Here is a 10,884-nt window from a genome sequence, read left to right as displayed (position 1 = left end):
TACTTGTGGTTCATTTACTCTCATTGCTGGATAGCATTCCCTTGTATTAATGTACTACAATTTCTTGGTGATGGACATTTTGGCACGTGGGATCTTCCCAGACCAGGGATCGAACCGTGTCTCCTGTATTGGCAGGTGGATTCTTAACCACTGGACCACCAGGGAAGCCCTATACTATGTTTTCAATTGCCATATTTTGGGGTAGTTTGTTACAAAGTAGTAGCAATTGGAAGACTTGTTGGAATAGCATTGTGACATAAAGAGTCTATTTTTGGGAGCATTTGGGAGCATTTTGGGAGCATGGAGGATGGGCTGAAGCTACCAAGAATGTGTTAGGAGGGGAAGTGTGCATGGATGTAAACAGAAAGCAGAGGCTGGAATCTAGAGATACTTGTCAGGTAGAAGTGTTGTGAAAAGAAGACTGTGAATATCTTTCAGCTTTTTGCCCAAAGAGAACAGGTGGTGGATAATGTCCTTAATAGAAATAAGGGCCCTATTTGAGAGGGTAGATAATGAACTGTGTATATGTTGATGTTGAGGGGGTTACAAGGATTCATTGGTGAAAATGTCTGATAAGCAATTGGAAACTTTAAGGCACACAGGAGATTGGGGCCGCATGTGTACATTCATGTACCATCTCAGTTAACAAACAGTGATGGTTGAAGTCATGGAGGCGAGGTCATCAATAGAAAGTATACACAGCAACAGGAGGAGGGACAGATAGTAGAGGTTTGTTAGGAGAATTCAGTGGACAGAGCAGGAAAAAACCAAATAAAAACTGAAAACAGATTAAGTCAGAGAAGTAGAAAATTCATGTCATACAAGCAGAAGGACAAGAGAATGTCAAGAGCATTGAGCTCTCATTATCAAAAGTCATTGCAAGATTGAGTTAGGTGAGTTGTGGTATTTGGTTTTGACAATTAAGTGGTCACTAGGTTTCTTAAATAAGACTGCTTTCAATAGGCTGGCTTCGGTTAGAGTAAAAGGAAGAAACCACGAATATAGATTATTCTTTAAAGATATTGGGTGTTAAAGTGAAGGAGAAAGACATGGTAGCTTATTTGAGCATGATTGTAGGCCATGAGGGAAAAAGGAGCCTGGCTGGCCACCTGAAAGTGAAAGTCACCCAGTCATGTCTGACTCTTTGCAACCCATGGCCTATATAGTCCATGGAATTCTCCAGGCCAGAATACTGGAGTGGGTAGCCTTTCCCTTCTCCAGGAGATCTTCCCAACCCAGGGATGGAACCAGGTCTCCCACATTGCAGGTGGACTCTTTACCAGCTGAGCCACAAGGGGCACTAAATCCCTGAGCCAATGGAAGGGGTGGGATAAAAAGGTCTTCAGAGTCAACTATTTAATAGGCACCTAGGGGGGAAATCCCATAGACAGAAGAGCCTTTCAGGCTACAGTCTGTGGGGTTGCAAAGAGTTGGACACGACTGAACAACAGCACACACACTTCAAAGTGTGGTGGATGGATCTGTAGCATCACCAGCGCCTGGGAACTTGCTGGAAACGCAGACCCTCAGGATCTGCACTTTCACAAGATCCCCAGATGATCATAGCTTTTAATCCTTACAACCACCAGGTAAGATGGGCATTGCTGTGTTCTGTGCTTAGTTACTTCTGCTGCTGCTGCTGCTAAGTCACTTCAGTCGTGTCCGACTCTGTGTGACCCTATGGACAGCAGCCCACCAGCTCCTCTGTCCACAGGATTCTCTAGGCAAGAATACTGGAGTGGGTTGCCATTTCCTTCTCCAGTACTGGGATGTGGGAGACCTAAAACAGAAGGGCAACACATGTGGGGAACCAGAATAGTAGAGTAGAGTGTGGCCTGGTCAGGGTACAAGGAGGGATTGCTTGGACTCATTTTTATGGTCTGTAAAATTGAGGGAGTTGAGTGATAGCCCCTTCCAGTGCTGATATAATGTACTGTTGTGTGTTAGTTGCTCAGTCATGTCCGACTCCTTGCAATCCATGGACTGCAGCCCACCAGGCTCCTCTGTCCATGGAATTCTCCAGGCGAATACTGGTTGCTTCAGTTGTGTCCAATTCTTGGTGACCCCCTGGACAGTAGCCCACCAGGCTCCTTCGTCCATGGGGATTCTCCAGGCAAGAATACTGGAGTGGTTTGTCATGCCTTCTTCCAGGGGATCTTCCCAACCCAGGGACTGAACCGAGGTCTCCCGAATTGCTGGCGGATTCTTTACCATCTAAGTCACCAGGGAAGCAAGATGGGCATTACTGTTCCCATCTTTACCTATAATAAGAAACCGGTTGCCTTAGCTGAGCTGATTAGTGGCTAAGCCAAGATTGAGTACTAGAACTTCCTGAGTCCAAGTTCCGTTCAGTCTCTCAGTCGTGTCCGACTCTTCGCGACCCCATGGACCGCAGCACGCCAGGCCTGCCTTCCATCACCAACTCCCTGAGTCCAAAGTTCTTCTCAAAAGGTAGAGAAGGAAGTTCAGAAAATTTGCACTTTCTCCCAATTCAGGAGAATTGTCAGATCCTGCTGCTGCTGCTGCTAAGTCGCTTCAGTCGTGTCCGACTCTGTGCGACCCCATAGACGGCAGCCCACCAGGCCCCGCCGTCCCGGGGATTCTCCAGGCAAGAACACTGGAGTGGGCTGCCATTTCCTCCTCCAATGCATGAAAGTGAAAAGTGAAAGTGAAGTCGCTCAGTCGTGTCCGACTCTTCGTGACCCCATGGACTGCAGCCTACCAGGCTCCTCCGTCCATGGGATTTTCCAGGCAAGAGTACTGGAGTGGGGTGCCATTGCCTTCTCCGTGTCAGATCCTAGAACACTTCTAATTATCAATCACAGGTGTGTTGTTCTAGTGCCCTCAGCTGTGAGTTTGCCCTGTAAATGATGGACGAATCCCTTTCGTAGCCTTTGGCTGCCTCACGGGAAACAACATTGACAGCGTTGGAACTTCACTTCCCAGCAAGCCTCGCGGCTCGCTACGGCGCGAGGCATGACGGGCACCTCGCCTCTCTCTCCGATTGAGCTGCCCGGCAGAAGCGGAATACGTCGCCGCTTGGCGTACGGGCGCGCGGCATTCTGGGAAGTGTAGTCTAGCCCGGACTCGGACGCCCCCTCGTATGAATGGGGCTCCGGTTGACTGCGAACTACAGCTCCTTGACCGGCGGCGTTGGTGGCAGCCTCTGAGAAAAGGGAGACCGTCACAGACCCGGGAGAGCGGCGCTCCAGGACGGTGGTGATGTTCAGTGCCTCGGCGAGGCGGTAGCCGGGCTTCCTGGGGTAGTGGTCTAGTTGGGCGCTTCCTCTGCGCTCTCGCTCCCCTTCCCCTGTCTTGGCCATGCGCCCGGCCTTCGCGGTGGGCCTGGTTTTCGCAGGCTGCTGCAGTAACGTGATCTTCCTAGAGCTCCTGGCCCGGTGAGTGACCCCCGTCGGTCGCACAAAAGAAGCGGGAGGAGAGGCGCCCCCGAACACCGCAGCTCGGCGTCCCCCCCGCGCCCGCGCCCTGTCTTGTTGCCGTTCCCTCCTCACCCCGAGGCGCGCGCGGGCCGGGATGGAATCGCCTCCGCCCGGGTCTGCTCTGGACTACCTGGGACCTCTCTGAGTTCGCTGGTCCGTCATCCTGTGCACCGTCAGGTCTCCTGCCCAACAGTTTCTCAGCATCCCTCTAGGGGAACCCTCGGGGTGTTTGCTATCATCACCCGCCCGTTCCATACCCTGGAGGATTGAAGTCTGTAGAGTTTCCCACCCCTCAAGGTCGAAGGGAACTCGTGGCAGAAGCCAAGATTCCCCCCAGCTCTTCTCGATCCTGCTAATGCCTCTTGTATGACATGAGCAAAGCTTGGACTTAGAAAGCAGTCTAACTTGGTTTACACTGCAAAGAAAGTTTCAGTTGTATTAAAGTAGGCTGCAGAACATTTGTTTTATTGGCCTTAGAGATGGTTATGATACTTCGCCCAGCATACCTCTTGGGGATGTAGTAGAACGAATTCTTAGGCAGAAAGTCGTCTAATTGACCGGAGATAGATTTTCCAGCATTAAGATACTATTGAATAAATTAGGAAGCTTGCAATTTGAGGCGTAAACTTTATAAATTAAGAATGGTTATGACACTTTCCCAAAAGACACTAAGGTAGCTTTATTGAGGTGGCACACAAACAGTATTAAGTAACAATGTGCAAAGGTCATTGAGCACAGTTACAGAAAAGGCGACAGGTGGACTGGAAAAGCTCAAGACTGAAAATCTCATGAGTTTCAGCCTTTGGCTCTGTCATTCCCCTGGCTGTGGGTCATTTTCAAGTTATTTAGCCTCTCTGGGCTTCCTTTTTCCAGCTATAAAATAATATCTGTGCTGTTTAACACCTTGTTTTAAAATCTGCACAATTATCTCCATTGCCCATCAGAACAATCTTATGTACAAGATAGGTCAACAATTATATTCTCTGTTTTACTGAAAGTGAAACACATCCCAAGAAATTAGGTTCTCTTTTATCTCTTGTAAATGGCGGAACCAGAACTGGAACCCAAGAATCTAAACTCGTAGTCCAGTATCTTTTTCAGCCTTCCTGTTATTTTTAAACTGGAGTAGCCCATAGTTTTGGTCACTCAGTTCCTCGTGTGGTGCTTATTAGACTTGTATTTTATTTTCATGACACTATTGATTAAGTTATTCAGAAGCAACCAGTTTACTTAAAGGAATTCTTTGGGGTTAATTTTTGCAATTACAGAGCTTGAAATTTTATTATGCAAAAAGTGTCGATAAAGATCTGTCATTTGTCATTCTTGGGACTAAGTGGTGAGGGATATGAAAATAAAAGGAAAAGATGCATCCAGCTGTCAGCTGGTACACTTCAAAGGAAGGTCACTTTGGAAATTGGTTTAAAAATACAAAAATGTGATGAAATCAGGTCAGCCATGGAAATGAAGGTCAGAGAATAATAGTGTGTTTATGTTGAATATGCCATTAAATTAAATCTTGCCAAATGCTGTATGACATCAGAATATGCTAGCAACTGAGAGCCTTTTTTTTTTTTTTAACCAGTTGTGAGCCCTTAGCTAAATTACTTGGTCTTTCTGAGTCTGTTCTCTGAGCTGTGAAAGGGTGGCAATAGCTCTGCCAGCCTCACAGGGTTTTAAAGGATTAAATGAAATTCATGTGCAAAGTCTGAAGCTCATATTTGGTTCGTTCCCCTTTTAACAACTTTTGTTTCAGTATTTGTATACCCGTTTTATTGGGCTTCCCAGGTGGCTCAGTGGTGAAGTATCCGCCAGCAATGCAGGAGATGAGAGTTCGATCCCTTGGTCAGGAAGATGCCCAGGAGGAGTGCATGGCAACCTACTCCAGTATTCTTGCCTGGAGAATCCCATGGACAGAGGAGGCTGGTGGGCTACAGTCCATGGGGTTGCAAAGAGTTGGACATGATTTAGTGATAAACAACAACTCTGTTTTATTAACTGTTCCTGAAAAGTTATAGGTAAATGTAACTGTACAGAATGTTTTTCTGCATTATTCATCTGAATGTTTGCATACAGTGGTAAGGGGTACATTTGCTAATTTAATGAGTGGTACCCCAGACTGAATAGCAGTTTTTTCCTGATTTTCTTGGGCAACTCCAACTTAATCATGTTTCAGATTGAGAAAGTAAGAACTGGTTGGACTAGATAGTCTTCAAGGTATTTTGTAGATTTGGCTTCCCATAATTTGTAACTCTTGTCTTGGGACATCATGCTGCTGCTAAGTTGCTTCAGTCTTGTCCGACTCTGTGCGACACCATAGATGGCAGCCCGCCAGGCTCTGCTGTCCCTGGGATTCTCCAGGCAAGAACACCGGAGTGGGTGGCCATTTCCATCTCCAATGCAGGAAATTGAAAAGTGAAAATGAAGTCACTCAGTTGTGTCCGACTCTTCATGACTGCGTGGACTGCAGCCTACCAGGCTCCTCCATCCATGGGATTTTCCAGGCAAGAGTACTGGAGTGGAGTGCCATCGCCTTCTCCATAGTGGAAAGCTAATAAAATTTTGTAGAGCAGGCACTGTGCTTCTTCTGTGGTTTTCTTGGAATCATTAGGTATGGAACACCAAGTATGAATGGAAATACTAAAGTGACTTGTAAAGTGAGCATTTTTAATTGTTCTCTTCCAAATTGGAAAACAAATTTAGGTTTTTCTTTCTGATTTCATACCTATGATTGGGACCTATAATAAAATACAAAGCACCCATGCAGTGCATAGGGCAAGCATGAAGTATTGAATGAGTGCTTTGATCTTCCTTCTGAGAGAGTTCACCTGCTACTTCGGAATCAAGATATACATCAGTCCCTATCTAGGCGAAGTGTCTTAGATCAGGAAAACAATCTTAAACATTTTCTTTTCGGCATTTTATTTTTTAATCAAGTGCCTAATGTTAAATAAGGACATTTTCTAAAAGTAAAACTTTGGATTCTTGCCAAAGAGAATTCAAACAGAAATGATTTGCAGTTAGTGATTATAATTCCTGAGGAATAAAGTTCAAGAAAATAAGTGATTTAGGAGAAAAAGATCTAGGTTTGTACTCTGATGTTTTCAAATGAATTATTCAAGTTAAATTGTTCCATTGGTAGCTGTATAGCATTGTGTTCTTAAAAAGTTCGGTAAATTGATTTCTTAAAAATTGAATTATGTGGGCACATTAGGGAGATATAAAAATCCTATGGAAATAGAGACAAAGTAGATTAGATTGTCAAGAGGAGGGGGACATGGGGACTGATTCCTAATGGGTATGGGATTTCTTTTGGAATGTCTTAAAAAATGGAAACGACTGCACAACTCTACATATACTAAAAAGCACTGAATTAAAAAAAAAGGGAGCTCCTTGGCAGTGCAGGGGTTAAGACTCAGCGCCTCCAGTGCAGGGGCACGAGTCAGTCCCTGGTGGGGGAACTAAGATCCCATGTGCCATGTGACAAAAAGAAAAAAATAATAATAACAATGATAATAATAAATAGAAGAATAATAAAATGCAAACACCATTTATTTGCCAGGTAGCCCTGAGAGACTTTCCTAACTCAGTGTCATATGGCCCTCAGTGTCTTTAGCAATGAAATGGGCATAATAGTACCTACTATGGAGACAGGTATTGTTATAAAATAACACCATGAAGCCATCATAATCAAGGTAATAAACATATCCATCACCTCCAAAATTTTCTTGTGTTCTATTTTATGATAAGAACACTGAACATAAGATGTACCCTCCTAACAAATTCTAAAGTGTACAATATGGAATTGTTAACCATATGTACTTCAATGCACAGGTATCTTTTGAACTTATTTGCTTTGTATAACTGAAAACTTATACCCATTAAACAACAGGTCCCCATTTTCCCTTTCCCCTTGACCTTCGCAGTCTCCATCTATTGTCTGCTTCTGTAAGTTTGATTTTAGATGCTTCATGTAAGAGGAGTCATGCAGTATTTCCCTTTTTGTGACTGACTTCATTTAGCATGTCTTCCACGTTGTTGCAAATGATATCATTTCCTTCATTTTTAGGGTTAATAGTATTGTATGTTTATACCACATTTTCTGTATCTATTCACCTGTCCATGGACATTTCAGTTGTTTCTGCATCATCACTAGGTATTGCAAATAGTGCTGCAGTGAATACGGGGGTACAGCTATGCTTTCAAGATCTTGCTTTCAATCACTTATTTTTAACATTTAAAAAAAATTGAAATATAGTTGATTTCTAATGTGCCAATCTCTGCCATACAGCAAAGTGACTCAGTTATACACATACATACATTTTTGCGGGGGTGGGGGAGCGCATCCCTTGTAGCTCAGTAGGTTAAGAATGTTAACCTACCTGCAATGCAGGAGACCAGGGTTTAATTCCTGGGTTGGAAAGATCCCCTGGAGAAGGAAATGGCTACGCACTCCAATATTCTTGCCTGAGAATCCCATGGACCGAGGAGCCTGGCAGGCTACAGTCCATGGGGTTGCAAGAGTCGGACATCACTTAGCGACTAAGCCACCAACCACCACCACATACATGTTTTTAAGTATTCTTTTCCATTATGGTATATCCCAGGAGACTGGACATAGTTCCCTGTGCTATACAGTAGGACCTTGTTATTTATCCATTCAATGTATAATAGTTTGCATCTGCTAACCCCAAACTCCCCAGTCCATCCCTCTCCTCCCCTCCCCCTTAGCAATCACAAATCTGATCTCTATGTCTGTGATTCTATTTCTGTTTTATAGATGGGTTCATTTTTGCCATTTTTAGATTCCACATATAAATGGTGTCATATGGTCTTTCTCTTTCTGACTTCACTTAGCATGATATTCTCTAGTTGCATCCATGTTGCTGCAAATGGCATTATTTTGTTTTGTTTTTTTTTTTATGGCTGAATAATGTTCCATTGTATGTATGTACTATATCTTCTTTATCCATTCATCTGTTGATGGACATTTAAGTTGTATCCATGTCTTAGCTATTGTAAATAGTGCTGCTTTGAACATTGGCGTATGTGTATCTTTTTGAATTAGAGTTATCTCTGGATGTATGCACAGGAATGGGTTTGCTGGAACAAAAGATAAGTCTGTGTTTAATCTTCTGAGGAACCTCCATACTGTTTTGCATACTGGCTGCACCAATTTATATTCCCACCAACAGTATAGGAGAGTTCCCTTTTTTCCACACCCTCTTCAGCATTTGTTGTTTGTAGACTTTGTGAGGTGGTACCTCATTGTAGTTTTGATTTGCATTTCTCTAATACAGTGATGTTGAATATCTTTTCATGGGCCATCTGTATGTCTTCTTTGGAGAACTGTCTATTAAGGTCTTCTGATTGGGTTGTTTTTTTGTTGTTGGGTTGTATGAGCTGTTTGTATGTTTTGGAGATTAAGCCCTTGTATGGCACATCATTTGCAAATGATGCTGTGGCTTTCATTCTATAGATTTTTTTTTTTTTTTTTTACAGTTTCCTTTGACTTCCCTGGTGGCTCAGACGGTAAAGCGTCTGTCTACAATGTGGGAGACCTGGGTTCAAGCCCTGGGTCGGGAAGATCCCCTGGAGAAGGAAATGGCAATCCACTCCAGTACTGTTGCCTGGAAAACCCCATGGACAGAGGAGCCTGGTAGGCTACAGTCTATGGGGTCGCAAAGAGTCGGACACGACTGAGTGACTTCACTTGCTCTGCCAAAGCTTGTAAGGTCACAGTTGTTTATTTTTATTTCTGTTGCCTCGGGATATTGACCTAAGAAAACATTGGTATGATTTATGTCAGAAAATGTTTTGCCTATGTTCTCTTCTAAGAATTTTATGGTATCATGTCTTATGTTTAAGATTTTAAGACATTTTGAGTTTATTTTTGTGCGTGGTATGAGGTTGTGTTCTAACTTCATTGATTTATATGCAGCTGTTCAACTTTCCCAGTACCACTTGCTGAAGACACTGTCTTTTTCCCATTTTATATTCTTGTCTCCCTTGTCAAAGATTAATTGACTGTAGGTGTGTGGGTTTATTCTGGGTTCTCTGTTCTGTTCCATTGATCTGTACATATGTTTTTGTACCAATGCCACACTGTTTTGATTACTCTGTGTGTGTGTTAGTCGCTCAGTTGTGTCTGACTCTTTGTGACCCCACGGACTGCAGCCTGCCAGGCTCCTCTGTCTGTGGAATTCTCCAGGCAAGAATACTGGAGTGGGTTGCCAATGCCCTCCTGCAGGGTTTGATTACTGTAGTTTTTTATTAACAGTATTGTCTGAAGTCTGGAAGAGTTATGTCTCTTGCTCCCCCCACCCCCCTTAGGATTGCTTTGGCAATTCTGGGTCTTTTATGGTTCCATATACATTTTGGGGTTATTTCTTCTAGTTCTGTGAAAAATATCATGGGTAGTTTTATAGAGATCGCATTAAATCTGTAGATTGCTTTTGATAGTATTGCCATTTTAACAGTATTAATTCTTCCAAATCAAGAGCATGGGATATTCTCCCATTTCTTTGAATCCTATTTGATTTCCTTTATTAGTGTTTTATAGTTCTCAGCATATAAGTCTTTTACCTCCTTGGTCAGATTTATTCCTATTTTTTTGTTTTGTTTTCTGGTGTGATTTTTTTTAAGTTTTTTTTTTTTTTTTCCCCTACATTCTCTTTCTGTTATTTCATTGTTTGTGTAAAGAAATGCAACTAATTTCTGAATGTTAATCTTGTATCCTGCACTTTGCTGAATTCATTTATTAGATCTAGTAGCTTTTATGTGGAGACCTTAGAGTTTTGTATATATAGTTTCATATCATCTGCATATAGTGACAATTTTGTCTTTCCTTCTGATTTGGATACTTTTTTATTTCTTGTCTGATTGCTGTGGCTAGAACTTCCAATACAGTGTTAAATAAAAGTGGTGAGAGTGGGCATCCTTGTCTTATTCCAGATTTTAGCAAGAAGGCTTTATTGCTAAAAGTATTATATTGAGTGCTGCTGCTGCTGCTGCTGCTAAATCGCATCAGTTGTGTCTGGCTCTGTGCGACCCCGAAGACGGCAGCCCACCAGGCTCCCCCGTCCCTGGGATTCTCCAGGCAAGAACGCTGGAGTGGGTTGCCATTTCCTTCTCCAATGCATGAAAGTGAAAAGTGAAAGTGAAGTCGCTCAGTCATGTCTGACTCTTAGCGACCCTATGGACTGCAGCCTACCAGGCTCCTCCGTCCATGGGATTTTCCAGGCAAGAGTACTGGAGTGGGTTGCCAGTGCCTTCTCTGATTATATTGAGTATTGAGTATTAAAATGGCTATGGGTTTGTCATAAATGACTTCTATTATGTTGAGATATGTTCCCTGTATACCCACTTTGGTAAGAGTTTTTCTTTTTTTTAATCACAAATCGATGTTGAATTTTGTCAAATGCTTTTTCTGCATCTATTGAGATGA

The 10,884-nt window shown here is 43.1% G+C and overlaps 1 protein-coding gene across 1 annotated transcript in view; it reads left to right on the top strand.

The window, feature by feature from the left end:
* The first annotated feature begins 3,119 nt into the window (after positions 1-3,119).
* The window catches only part of SLC35B4 (solute carrier family 35 member B4), a 37,497-nt gene continuing 29,732 nt past the window's right edge, over positions 3,120-10,884 (top strand). The window contains exon 1 of the mRNA XM_006042328.4: positions 3,120-3,398. Coding sequence (XP_006042390.2) covers positions 3,322-3,398 — 77 coding nt within the window. The 5' untranslated portion in view covers positions 3,120-3,321. The remainder of the gene's footprint in view (positions 3,399-10,884) is intronic.

The sequence above is a fragment of the Bubalus bubalis genome, chromosome 8, assembly GCF_019923935.1.
Source record: "Bubalus bubalis isolate 160015118507 breed Murrah chromosome 8, NDDB_SH_1, whole genome shotgun sequence".
In the NCBI taxonomy this organism is placed as follows: Eukaryota; Metazoa; Chordata; class Mammalia; order Artiodactyla; family Bovidae; genus Bubalus; species Bubalus bubalis.
This window is presented reverse-complemented; position numbering and strand designations above follow the sequence as displayed.